This window comes from Macaca thibetana, chromosome 1 (genome assembly GCF_024542745.1).
Source record: "Macaca thibetana thibetana isolate TM-01 chromosome 1, ASM2454274v1, whole genome shotgun sequence".
In the NCBI taxonomy this organism is placed as follows: domain Eukaryota; kingdom Metazoa; phylum Chordata; class Mammalia; order Primates; family Cercopithecidae; genus Macaca; species Macaca thibetana.
This window is the reverse complement of record NC_065578.1, coordinates 53985238-53998729: the sequence shown is the minus strand read 5'-3', so window position 1 is coordinate 53998729 and position 13492 is coordinate 53985238. Positions and strand designations below refer to the sequence as shown.

Sequence of the window (13492 nt, the reverse complement as noted above, 5' to 3'; positions counted from 1 at the left end):
ACGGTGATTTACTCTTGGCTGGTTCTGGCCAATCAACGATCTTGAGGAAAGCCGGGTTCTCGCTCTATGGCTACACTTCCGGAAAAATCTCTCACGCGTGTCTAGCGTGGGGCGGGGCCAGAGCGCCCCTGCACTCGGCCCCGCCCCTGAGCGCGGCTTTGCGATTGGGGAGAAGGGCAGGAGGCAGGGCTTAAGGGCGGGCTTGCTCGAGGCGCAAGCGCGCTGGCCCGGGCGCGGCGGCAGTCTTGCGGGCGGCGTGAGCTGGGGATTGCGGTAGGTGAACGTGGGTGACTGCCAGACCTGAGGGACGGGCGCGGGCAGCGATGTGAAGCGGGCACGCGGTCTGGGCGCGGAGACCTAGGACCCTGCTGTTCATTTTCCCACTTGCATCCCGTCCTTGAGTTGGGGCGGGCTGAGAATCACGTAAACTTTTGATACTCTTCGTCTCCTGGTCTCCGTGTCCTCCGTTGTAAAATGAGGGCAGCACTTCCTGGTCTGTCCCTCGGTTGTCGTGAGAGTCACACGGTGTTCTCGAAGTGCCAGCTCTGGAAAGGCCCTGGGACCACCTGCTGCCCGAGCCAGCCTTCCCGTTTTATGTTGGAGAAAACGGAGGTCCGGAGCGAAGTGATTGGACCAGGGACACCGAGCGAGTGAAGGCCGAGCCGGTTCTTAGAACTAGGCCTAGGGTTCCGTTGCTGTTTAATGTAGCACAGTTCGTGATGGAAACTAGGATTTGGAGGTGGGGACCTGGCCTTCCAGGTCAGACCCTGCGCTTATTTGCTGTGTGGCTTGACACAAATGACTTTATATCTCAGAGCCTCCTTTTTCTGAGTTGGACATCATAATAATAATAATAATAGCACTTTGTGGCACTTAATATTATGTATCAGGTACCGTTGTAAACACTTTATGTACAACTTTTCAGATTAGATTAGGAGGAAATAGTGAGTCAAAGAATCTTTGAAAAGGCCTGGGCTGGAAGGGCTGACAGTGTCCCGCACAGAGTACATACTCAGAAAAATCGACTGAATGACTCAGAGGCTGTTTGCCGGAGCCTAAAGTGTTGCATACGTTAGTTACTGTATTGCTTTCTAGATATTCCCTGTAGATAACTGAAAAATTGAGATAATTCTACTTATTCTCCTGTTTGTATAAGCTGAGGGGTCTGAGGACAGACATGCTGAACGTGGAGGAGGAGGGCTCAAAGCTCTCGTTTACATTATCCAGATAATTATATCATTGCACCCCTTTACTTTGCTCTTAATTTATCAATATGTTGATCAACAAATAGTAATAAATAGTAGGCATTATGCTAGACTCTGAAATTTAAAGATGTATAAAACTTCATGAACTTGTAATTTTATCAAGGAATAGAATGTTAAACATCGACACTGACCTCCCCTCCTGGCCCCTGTACACACCCCCAGAAAGAAAAAAAAAAAATGTATGTGAAACATCATTTGCTTCCAATGCCTGGCACACAATAGTTCCTCAAAAATATTTTTGGACATGATTCTAGTACAGTATACTAAAAAGAGGTGTGTGCAGTGGAGCACAGAGGAGGTGACTTTCTCTGTTTAGAGGGGTTGGAGAAAGTTTCTTAGAATAAGTGAACCTTGAATTCGAGTTGGAATTGCTGGGGGTTTTGGGGATGTCAGTCTGTTTCAAGAATGATGAGCAACTTGGGGAATGCTAGGATAAGAAGCTGGAAGAGGTGTGTTGGGATCAAAATATGAAGAGCTTTGGTGCCATTCTGAGAAAATCACGAGAACCAGCCGTTAATGGATTGTAAATGGGAGTGGTTGGGTCAGCTGTCTTTTTAGCTGGAGACTAATACGGAGACTGGACTGACGGGCTTCAATAAGTACTCAGTTCATGCATTGATAGAACGTGTATTGAGCCTGGGCACAGTGGCTCACGCCTGTAATCCCAGCAATTTGGGAAGCTTAGGCAGGTGGATAGTATGAGGCCAGGAGTTCAAGACCAGCCTGGGCAACATAGCAAGACTCCATCTCTATTTTTTAAGAAAGAAAGAAAAAAAAACATGTATTGAGTGTCCACTGTGTCCAGGCACTGTGCTGAATGCCGCAGAAAAAACTTGGAATAAAATAGACATAGCTGTCATCCTCATGGAGTTTGTGAGGTTAGTCATCTGTGGTACACAGCTAGACCCCTGCAGTGGTTCTCCCACTGAGGTCCCTGGACCAGCAGCATCAGTGTCACCGGGAACTTGTTAGAAATTCAGGTTCTCGGCCCACACCCCAAACTTACTAAATCAGAAGCTCTGGAGATGGGCCTCTGCAATCACTGTTTTAACAAGCCCAGCCGGGCATGGTGGCTCACGCCTGTAATCCCAGCACTTTGGGAGGCCGAGGCAGGCCGATCACTTGAGGTCAAGGAGTTTTGAGACCAGCCTGGCCAACATGGTGAAACTCTGTTTCTACTAAAAATATGAAAAGTAGCTGGGCATGGTGGCGCATGCCTGTAATCCCAGCTACTCAGGAGGCAGAAGCAAGAGAATCGCTTGAGCCTGGGGGTACGGAGTTTGCAGTGATCTGAGATTGTACCACTGCACTCCAGCCTAGGTCATAGAGTGAGCTCTGTCTCAAAACAAAAAAAAAAAAAAAAAAAAAAAAAAGCCCTCCAGTGATTCTGATGCTCGATTCGATTTCAGAACCACTGGGCAACTGTCATGTAGCAAGTGGTTTTGAGGGGCTAACCCAATGTTGAGGCAGTAAGGGCCAGAAAGGAGGGGGTGGACTTAAGGGAAACCTTGGAGACAGACTCATTTGCTTTAGGAGGAATCAAGGATGAGTTTCTGGCTGGAGCCACTGGCCTAAGTAAGGTTGGATCACAAGGAAGTGATGGAGCCAGGGGTGAATCCACATGTGCCTTGCCTCCATGGCCTGAACGTTCCTACAGCACCACACTAGGGCTCTGTGGCAGTGCCTCACCACCTTTAAACATTTGTACAGTGCACAGGGGAAATGGATGAGGCTGCTTGAGATTGGAGAGAACCAGCTGGAGGACCTGAGGCTGCTAGAGGTAACCAGCTGGGAGATCCCAGCTCCCTAGAGCTGAGGGTAATCAGTAACCCATTCCCAGCGTACTGCCGGCAGCTTTGTTGCATGGACTGTGCTGAAAAGTAGAGGTACTCACTAAATTTGGCAATACAAATAAAAAATCTCAAAATAATTTATAGCCTTTGATTCAGTAATTCCATTTTTCAATGCCTCTCCCAAATATATGACAAAAAAAGCCTTCTCTTCATTGTAGATTATGTATAACAGAGAAAACCAACTACTGGTTTTTGATGTGGTCAATCAATGGAATGTTGTACTGCCATTAGAAATGTGTGATTATTTTGTGAAATCAGAGAAACATACTTGCCCATTGGACAATGTCTAGTAGGCCCCTGTCACGTGCTGAAGATACAGTGGTGAGCAAGCTAGACAGGTCCTTGATTGCACTGAGCCAAGTGTCTGGGAGAAGAGAGGCAGCCAAATGGGCAGGAACCCTAGGAGACAAGTGGGCTGTGCGGGAAAAGCCGGCCCTTTGGGGGTATGGGGAGTGGGACAAGAAAGGCTTCCTGGGGAGAGGATGGTTATCCTGAGGCCTGGAGGATGACTAGATGTTGGCAGGAAAAGGGGAGAGGGGTGTTCTGTGCAAAAGGGACAGTATGTTTAAGAATGGGCATGGGGTAGGGTGCAGTGGCTCATGCCTGTAATCCCAGCGCTCCAGGAGGCCAAGGCAGGCGGATCACGAGGTCAGGAGATCTAGACCATCCTGGCTAACACGGTGAAACCCTGTCTCTACTAAAAATACAAAAAAATTAGCCGGACGTGGTGGCCGGTGCCTGTGGTCCCAGCTACTCGGGAGGCTGAGGCCGGAGAATGGCGTGAACATGGGAGGCGGAGCTTGCAGTGAGTGGAGATCGCGCCACTGCACTCCAGCCTGGGTGACAGAGCGAGACTCCATCTCAAAAAAAGAGGGGGGCATGGTGAAGCCGGATCAGAGAGGGGGCAGTGGTGAGATGAGGTCCAAGGGGGTCAGCCCATGTGGGGCTGTGCACACCCTGAAGGTCAGAAGCTTAGACCTTATTCTAAGGGTAGCAGGAGGCCATTTTAACCAAGAAAAGCTGTTAGCATCTGTGCTTGGGAAGTCTCCCCTGTGGCTGCAGTATAGAGGATGGATTGAAGGAGGGCGGGAATGGAAACCAGGAGACCAGTGGGGAGGCTGTTGCAACCGTCCAGGTGAGAGATGAGGGTGGCCTGGACCTGGGTGGAGGCTGTGGAGAGAAGAGGGACAGACTGAACAGCAAAGGAAGAGGGCTGTGAATGTGGGACACAGAGAGGGGCAGAGCAGGTGAACCCCACATTCTGGTTTGGGCGAAGTGCAACTTTTGGTGCCATTCACAATGACAGGCAGTGCTGGAGGGGGAGTGGGTTTGAGGGGAGAATGCTGAGTTCATTCTGGGACACGGAGTTTGAAGTACCTGCCTGATGTATTCTCCGGGAGGCAGGTGGAGATTTTGAGTCAGCCCTCAGCATGCGGGCTGTCCAGGGAGTATGTGCTGTGAAGAGGGAAGAGGCCCATGACATTTAAATGTTGGGGCAGGTAGAGGGACAAGAGAGGGATGTGCAAAGGACAGGGTTTGCAACAGACAGATCGCAACAAAACGTCAGCTGCAGTTGACTCCGGGCTGAGGGATTACAGTTTTCTTTACTTTCTTTTTTTTTCCTTTGAGACAGAGTCTCATTGTGTTTCCCGGGCTGGAATGCAGTGGCATAGTCTCAGCTCACTGCAACCTCCACCCCCAGGTTCAAGCGAATCTCCTGCCTCAGCCTCCCAAGTAGCTGGGATTACAGGCGTGTGCCCAGCTAATTTTTGTATTTTTAGTAGACAGGGTTTCACCATGTTGGTCAGGCTGGTCTCGAACTCCTGACCTCAGGTGATCCACCCGTCTCGGCCTCCCAAAGTGCTGGAATTACAGGCGTAAGCCAGCGTGCCCATTTGTTTTCAGATTCCCCCCCACTAGTTTTCTATAATAATAATAGCAGACATTAGTTGAGCTCATAGTACATGCCAGATGCTGTTCCAAGAACTTTTTTAACTCTTCTGTGTCCACAGTAAGCCTAGAAGGTAGGTCCTGTTGTTATTACTATTGACAGATGAAGAAATAGCACAGAGGGGTTAAGACACATGTCGCCAGCTACACAGGGTGCAGCCCGTGGGAGGCCTGACTGGAATCTAGGCTGCCTGATTCCAGAGCCTGTGCAGTCACTACACAACGCTGTCTCTCCACAGGATGTTGTTAATGTTTTTATAATAAGGAAAATATTGATTTTTCAAAAACAGAAGTAAGAGGTTAGAGAAATAGTGCTTTGATCTGCTAGGATATTAGAAATGGAAGGATTTGTATCTGCAAAATCAGTGGCTGTCTTCGAAGTTTGTTGAGAGCAGACTGGGTTGGCTGCTTCGTGGTGTTGGAACACGGGCGATGCTCATTCTCACACAACTCATTTTTCTCCAGGTGCCCGTGCTTCCCGGTGCCAGGGTGTCATGGAAGGGCTGCTGACAAGATGCAGAGCATTGCCTGCCCTGGCCACCTGCAGCCGCCAGCTCTCTGGGTATGTTCCTCGCAGGTTTCACCACTGTGCCCCAAGAGGAGGGCGGCGCCTGCTGCTGTCTCGTGTGTTCCAGCCACAGAACCTTCGGGAAGACCAGGTGCTCTCCCTGCAGGACAAATTTGGTGACCTGACCTGTAAGAGCCAGCGGTTGATGCTGCAGGTGGGCCTGATCTACCCAGCAAGCCCCGGCTGTTATCACCTCCTGCCGTACACCGTCCGTGCCATGGAGAAGCTCGTGCGAGTGATAGACCAGGAGATGCAGGCCATCGGGGGCCAGAAAGTCAACATGCCCACCCTCAGCCCGGCAGAGCTCTGGCAAGCCACCAACCGGTGGGACTTGATGGGCAAGGAGCTGCTAAGACTTAGAGACAGGCATGGCAAGGAATACTGCTTAGGACCAACTCACGAGGAAGCCATTACAGCCTTAATTGCTGCGCAGAAGAAACTGTCCTACAAGCAGCTTCCCTTCCTGCTGTACCAAGTGACAAGGAAGTTTCGGGATGAGCCCAGGCCCCGCTTTGGTCTTCTCCGTGGCCGAGAGTTTTACATGAAGGATATGTACACCTTTGACTCCTCCCCAGAGGCTGCCCAGCAGACCTACAACCTGGTGTGTGATGCCTATTGCAGCCTGTTCAACAGGCTAGGGCTGCGATTTGTCAAGGTCCAGGCTGATGTCGGCAGCATCGGAGGCACGATGTCTCATGAGTTCCAGCTCCCTGTGGATGTTGGAGAGGACCGGCTTGCCATCTGTCCCCACTGCAGCTTCTCAGCCAACTTGGAGACACTAGACTTGTCACAGATGAACTGCCCTGCTTGCCAGGGCCCACTGACCGAAACCAAAGGCATTGAGGTGGGGCACACATTTTACCTGGGTACCAAGTACTCATCCATTTTCAATGCCCAGTTTACCAACATCTATGGCAAACCATCCCTGGCTGAAATGGGGTGCTATGGCTTGGGTGTGACACGGATCTTGGCTGCTGCCATTGAAGTCCTCTCTACAGAAGACTGTGTCCGCTGGCCCAGCCTACTGGCCCCTTACCAAGCCTGCCTCATCCCCCCTAAGAAGGGCAGTAAGGAGGAGGCGGCCTCTGAGCTCATAGGGCAGCTGTGCGACCACATCACAGAGGCAGTGCCTCAGCTTCACGGGGAGGTGCTGCTGGACGACAGGACCCATCTGACCATCGGAAACAGACTGAAAGATGCCAACAAGTTTGGCTACCCCTTTGTGATCATTGCTGGCAAGAGGGCCCTGGAGGACCCTGCACATTTTGAGGTTTGGTGTCAGAACACTGGTGAGGTGGTCTTCCTCACCAAAGATGGAGTCATGGATTTATTGACCCAAGTGCAGACCATCTAAATGCCCCCAGCCCACCCCTGCCCCCATCTTGCAGCCTTGGTGTTCATTCTAACGCTGCCTTTTCCTACACCCCTTTCCTGGACTGTTCTCTCCAGAAACAGCACAGCTCATGGAGGGTGAGATCACGTTAGGGAAACCAATTTTCCAGTCATGTGTTCAGATTATTTGTATTTAAAGTCATTAACTTGATCCTTTTCTCCAGACAGGCCATGCCGCCAAATACCTTTCCTTTTGTATTCCATTGTGGAAACTTCTACTAGGAGGCTGAGAGGCAAGAGAGCCAAGCTCCAGTCTTAGATCTTACCCTGAGGGGGTAAGTCACTTCCCTTCTCTCAGCTGAGTTTTTCACGTGTAGGATGAGAATGGCTGATGGCTGAGGGCCCCCCCAACCTTCCCCACCCCGTATCAGTTTGACCACGGGCCTTTTGCTACATTCTGTCCAGAGAGCAGGCCTGCCAGTGCCCCTCCACTGAGAAGTTGGGCTGAGAGTATGGGGAAAAGAATCAAGAGACCTGACTGCCACCAACTCACTAGTGACTTAGATACATCCCCGCCCTCTGCTGGGGCCTCAGTTTCCCCATCTGTAACTTGAGATAATGGAACTAGATCTATGAAGTCTGGAACTAGATCTGTAACGTCCTTATAGTTGTCACTAGAGGGTTCCACGAGAGGTTTGTGACAGGTAGTCTGATTCCTCTCATTCTCCATAGTCTTGCTTCCTGGAAAGTCGATGTAATTAACAGATGGCCCAAAAACTACCTCAAGAGACCTGGCCCTATTAAGATGGCTTAACCACTGAGATCGCGTTCTATTGATTGAATAAAGTCAAACTATTGGAATGAGCCTTGCGCATTAATTTGAAACAGTGACAACATCTGCCATTTTAACAGTGCAACAGCTTCCTACTCCGTTTCTTTCTTTTTTGACTGTTCCCACATACCCCAGCCCCCACATAAAAAATCAGTTGTTTAGGAAAATGTGGTTTAAACCATTTCTTCCCTCAAGTATCAGGGCAGCAGGCTTCAACTGGCATGGTGACCTTATCCTAGGTGCAGAGTTGGATCCTAGAGCCACAATGGGGTGAATATTAAAAGCTGGTCTCTTGTTTCCTTAATGTAGACGCTGGTTTAAAGAAAAAAGAAAAAGCTACTCTCTGCCTGAATTCTATGGAAAATGGAGCAGGCTTGAACTACCCTAGCAATGCCAACTACTTTCATTGCTCCTGCATCCTAGATAAGGAACATAACCAATTTTCCATCCTTGGCCCCCTAGGCTCTCTACATGTCCACATCTGACAAGAATCTATCAAGACCAAGCTCAAAGGCAGCACCTGCTAAAAAGCTGCCTGACAGCTCTGAATAGTGGTTCTCCTGCCTCCCATCGCACAGATCACATCCCTTCTTGTTTTGTGTATACACAGCTCATTGTACAGTGGTCCTGCCTCTTGTTGATGGTGAGCTCCCTGAGGCCAGGCCCCTGAGCTAATTCCCAGTGCACTGCAGTTGTTTTGACCAGTTTTTCCACCTGCTAAACAGCCTCCGGGCAGCTGGTTACTGGTAGAGGAACCCTGCCTGCCTCCAAGCACACAGCATCAGGTTTCTTGTTTTTGTTTTTGTTTTTTTTGTTTTTTGAGATGGAATTTCGCTCTTCTTGCCCAGGCTGGAGTGTAATGGCGTGATCTCGGCTCACCACAACCTCCACCTCCCAGGTTCAAGCGATTCTCCTGCCTCAGCCTTACAGGCATGCGCCACCACACCTGGCTAATTTTGTATTTTTAGTAGAGACAGGGTTTCTCCATGTTGGTCGGGCTAGTCTCGAACTCCCGACCTCAGGTGATCTGCCTGCCTTGGCCTCCCAAAGTGGTGGGATTACAGGCTTGAGCCACCATGCCTGGCCAGCATCAGGTGGTCTAATGAATGTGTAGCCAAGCCCTACCAGCTCCCAGTCCTGCCATTGGAGCTCCGGGCCCAGGATTCCTTTGGAATACCTCAGATTTTCAGGCTAGGAGATGTGCATTCTGAGAGCAAACCTGGTGAGGCTAGATGACAAGGCAGAGGAGCTTACCCTTGCACATTGGAATCACCTAGGTCCCATCCAGAGGGTCTGGTTACATGTAGGGTATGGCCTGGGCACTGGGAAGTTTAAAGCTTCCCAGCGGATTGTAATGTGCAGTCAAAGTCAATTGAGAGCTCCTGGTGCAAGAGCTGCCTCCTCTGGGTCCACTTTGTAGCTGGGCATTTCTTTTAGTAATTTCAGTTGTTCATTATCAGACTGATGTGCTCACTCTGCTTTTAATGGGCTGGCCATTTATTTATGGAGGAACTGCCATATGCCACTGTGGTGTGAGGCACTTTTTAAATTTTTTAATTTATTTTTATTTTTTAGAGATGGGGCCTCACTATGATGCTCAGGCACCAGGTTTCTAACTCCTGGGCTCAAGCGATCCTGCCTCAGCCTCCTGAGTAGGTTGGGACTACAGGTGTCCACCACCCACAGTGGCTAATTTTTTTTTTTTTTTTTTTTTTTTTTTTTTTTTAAGAGACAGGCTCTCACTTTGTTGCCCAGGTTGGTCTCCAACTCCTGGCTTCAAGCAATCCTCCTGCCTCGGCCTCCCAAAGTGCTGGGATTACAGGTGTGAGCCACTGCAGCTGGCCAATCTTAGGCACTTTATATACCATTTTCAGATTTCACAATTGTGCAAGGCAGATGCTGTTAACTCATTTTACAGATAAGGAAGCATGAGGATCTATTTCAGCAACTTACCCGAGGATGCACAGCTGTTACAATAACAACTAGATTGTAGGCACTGGCCAAAAATTGTCCTTCTCACTACACTGCTTGGCCTCTGCAAAAGTGATTTCATTAAATAAAACTAAATTATGTATTTCTCTAACCAAGTTAGCCTAAAGTATGTGAGAAATTAGGATTCATGCAAATGGGTGCTTTAAATTTTTTTTTTTAAGAGACAGCGTTTTTGCGTGGGAGCAGTGGCTCAAGCCTGCTATCCCAGCACTTTGGGTAGCTGAGGCCGGCAGATCACTTGAGCCCAAGAGTTCAAGACCAGCCTGGACAGCATTACCCGGGCATGGTGGCGCACGCCTGTAGTCCCAGCTACTTGGGAGGCTGAGATGGGAGGATCACTTGAGCCCAGGAAGTGGAGGTTGCAGTAAGCTGAGATGGCACCACTACACTCCAGCCTGGGTGACAGAGCCAGACCCTGTCTCAAAAAATAAAAAAAAGAGAAGCAGGATTCTTGCTATGTTGTTCAGGCTGGGCTTAAGCATCCTCCCAATTCAGCCTCCCAAGTAGTGTGTCACTTTGGCTAAAAAAATTTTATTTTTATTTTTTGGCTAAATAATTTTTTAACTTTAAATGTATGCCCCATAAGCTTGTTTGTTTATGGGAGGTTAGCCTAATGTAAGCACTTTAAAAAACCAGATTCCAGGAATAGAGAGCCAGTGAATTTTACTTTTGATTAATGTGCAAGGCCTGGACTGACTTGAGGATGATATAGAATCCTGGAGCTTTAGAGTTTAGGTAAACTTGAAGCTGGCCTTGGCTCTCAGCTGGGAAGTGGGCCTGGAGCAGGAATGAACCTGCCACATGTCATCTGACTCGCAAGACACCTGAGGACAGGACAGGTGCCCCTCCTCTCTGATTGGTCCTGCTGAGTGAAGAGAAGACTGGCTGGATCAGCCTTTGAGCTGCTTGAAACAGGTGCCCATTCTCTTTATTTTACAAGAAGGAGAGAAATACAGGTAGGACACCAATTTGCCCAAGGTCAGGCTGAATGAAACCTGTGTCCTAATCAGGAAGCCAGTGTTTCTTCTAGTAGCCAGAGGCAGTGTGATTTGGCGAAAAGATCAGAGCCTTGAAGAGACATAATCCTAGAGTCACTTACTGGGGATGTGACCTCAGACAAATTACTTGCCCTATGTGTGTCTCAGATTCTCCATCGGTAGGATACTCATGCTAATGGTACCCACCTTATAGGTGGTTTGGGGGTTGACCAAGCTCACTTACATGAAATGCTTAATTGCCCCTTAGTCTGCACTCAGAGACACTTCCCTTACACCAGACGACTTAGGAAATCCCCCCACTGGGAGCTCAGGTTCTGCTGTTAACTTTGTTATCTTAAGACCTGGATCTTGTTTTCTTAATAAGATGCTTGACAACTTTCCTGGGAAATGCCACGGACAAGAATTAGGAGGCACCTGCAGAATAGCTGCATCTCCTTAGAGAAAAGACAGAAATACTCAAACTGTGTGCCCTGCTGTCTCATTTCTGAACTTGCCAATTTTACCTCTTGCCATAAATTGATGAAATGGGATGCTGGCAAAATAGCAGGTACAGGCTGTATTATCATTGTTCATTCCTTGGGGAGATCTAGCAGCGACTGCCTGGGAAATATTTAGCAGAATTAATACTTGGGGACAAAGACTGGTGCATAACAAAACCATTGTGTAAATCAGGCTTAGAATGTAAATCAAGGGCTCCATTAATATTCTGTGTTTTAATGGAAGAAACACCTGCTGGGCTATCCATAAAGGAGCTTTGCAGAAATCTGTTGAAACTGTCATTTCCTTAACTACTTAAGTGCCAGGTCTCCAGAGTTCTCATGATCCGTTTCCACACCAAGATGCATGAGTGCTTTTTAGAATGGGTTGTTACGCATCCAAGGGCATGTGAGGCTTTGTTTTAGAGTTAGGAAAAGGATTTTTAAGTTTTCTTATAACGTGTAAAATGGGAAAATACTTTTATGATGTTATTGCAAACTTAAGTAACATCTGAAAAAAGTCAAGGTATTTTGCTTAATTTAAAATAATGAGGCTGGGCACACGCCTGTAATCCTAGAGTTTGAGACCAGCCTGGGCCACAAGGCAAAACCCTGTCTCTACAAAAAATACGAAAATTAGTTGGGCATGGTGGCAGGTACCTGTAGTGCCAGCTATTTTGTTTTGTTTTGTTTTGTTTTGAGACGGAGTCTTGCTCTGTCGCCCAGGCTGGAGTGCAGTGGCCAGATCTCAGCTCACTGCAAGCTCCGCCTCCCGGGTTTACGCCATTCTCCTGCCTCAGCCTCCTGAGCAGCTGGGACTACAGGTGCCCACCACCTCACCCGGCTAGTTTTTTGTGTTTTTTAGTAGAGACAGGGTTTCACCGTATTAGCCAGAATGGTCTCCATCTCCTGACCTCATGATCCACCCGTCTTGGCCTCCCAAAGTGCTGGGATTACAGGCTTGAAATACCGTGCCCGGCCAAGTGCCAGCTATTTGGGAGGCTGAGGTGGGAGGATGGCTTGAGCCCAGGAAGCAGAGGTTGCAGTGAGCCCAGATCCTGCCACTGTATTCCAACCTGGGCAACAGAGAGACCCTGTCTCAAAAATAAAATTAAAATAAAAGGCTTATAGTGACCCCAGCTACAGACTCTGGAGTCAGACTCTCTGGGCCACTCATTATCTCCATGACATTTGTGCAAGGCACTTCCTCATAGTCCCTCCACTTTAGCTTCCTTATCTGTAAAATGGGGATAACAGTGCCTGGCCCACAGCAGAGGCCTGGCCCACAGCAGAGGCCTGGCAAGTGGAGCTGCCTGTATATTAAGTGATACTTTGCACAGAAGGTAGGTGGGTGGGGCACTATGGCCAGCAGAACGGGGTGGCAACTTGAAGCACCATCCCGGTGCAGGCATTCCCGTCAAGCCAGCAGTGCCCAAGGCTGCTAATGAGCCCCTGTGGTTAAAGCTTAATTGCCCTTAGCTAATCAAAACTGTGTAGGGCCAGGAGAGTGAAAAGGTGGCACCAGTTCATGGTAACTCAGGATGCCCTTTTTCCAGGGCAGCACTTGCTGCCAAGTCTTGCCAAGAAAAGCTCATAGGGCGACGGGAGCCCCATTGGCAAGGTATTGGGTGCTATGGGGATTCGACGGTGGGCTCTGGCAGGGGTTTCCACAGACAGTGGATTATTCTACCCAGGCAGACAGGTTGGGGACACTGCATGACACAGTGAGTGCTCAGACTTTACCATAAGCTTGGACTGAGCAAGGCAAAGGCAGCTGGGTCTATTGCAAACTCCTTGAAGGCAGAGGGCTGGTCTCGTTAATATGGATATCTCCTGAGGGACTTAGCAGAGTCCTGAATTCAAGTTCTGGCTCTATTTTTCATTAGCTAGCTGACTTTGGGCAAGTTACTTAACCTCTTCACACCACTTTTCCTGTCAGTAAAATGGGGCTAGAAAGATACCTGCTTTCTAGAGGTGTTGGGAGGATTAAGTGAACGAATCCAAATAAAACACCAAGAATGTTGCCTGGCATATCCTAAGTGCTCAGGAGGTGGCAGCTGCCGTTACTGAGCCAGGCCAGCACAGGCACTACCCCTGGAATATGCCAGAAGGCCCTCCCACCTAACCCCACCCCCCAATTCCTTCTTCAACTTCATGACCCAAGTCCATCGTATGTGGTGGCTTCCATCCCTGATCTATTCAGAATTAATCACTCCTTGCTCTATA

General features: G+C 48.9%; 1 protein-coding gene across 4 annotated transcripts; it reads left to right on the top strand.

Moving 5' to 3' along the window:
- Positions 1–341: 341 nt before the first annotated feature.
- On the top strand, positions 342–11921 carry PARS2 (prolyl-tRNA synthetase 2, mitochondrial). 4 transcript variants are annotated; one of them, XM_050803182.1, is made up of 4 exons: positions 342–759; positions 5534–6906; positions 7193–7303; positions 8263–11921. In XM_050803182.1, the coding sequence occupies exons 1-3, from the start codon at positions 720–722 to the stop codon at positions 7256–7258; spliced, it is 1479 nt and encodes a 492-aa protein (XP_050659139.1). In that variant the 5' UTR covers positions 342–719; the 3' UTR covers positions 7259–7303; positions 8263–11921. The 4 variants fall into 4 exon arrangements, 3 of the variants coding, with proteins under 3 accessions (XP_050659139.1, XP_050659134.1, XP_050659123.1); XR_007728649.1 differs by lacking the exon at positions 8263–11921 and having other exon boundaries at positions 5534–7106; positions 7193–7277; XM_050803177.1 differs by lacking the exon at positions 8263–11921 and having other exon boundaries at positions 7193–7829.
- Positions 11922–13492: the final 1571 nt, after the last annotated feature.

What these genes read in the sequence shown, in the direction of transcription:
- PARS2 (XM_050803166.1), top strand. Translation starts at nt 720, where the DNA reads ATGGAAACTAGGATTTGGAGGTGGGGACCTGGCCTTCCAG. An exon ending in GTGGGGACCTGGCCTTCCAG is followed by an intron (nt 760 to 5,533) that starts GTCAGACCCTGC and finishes ATTTTTCTCCAG; the next exon opens with GTGCCCGTGCTTCCCGGTGC.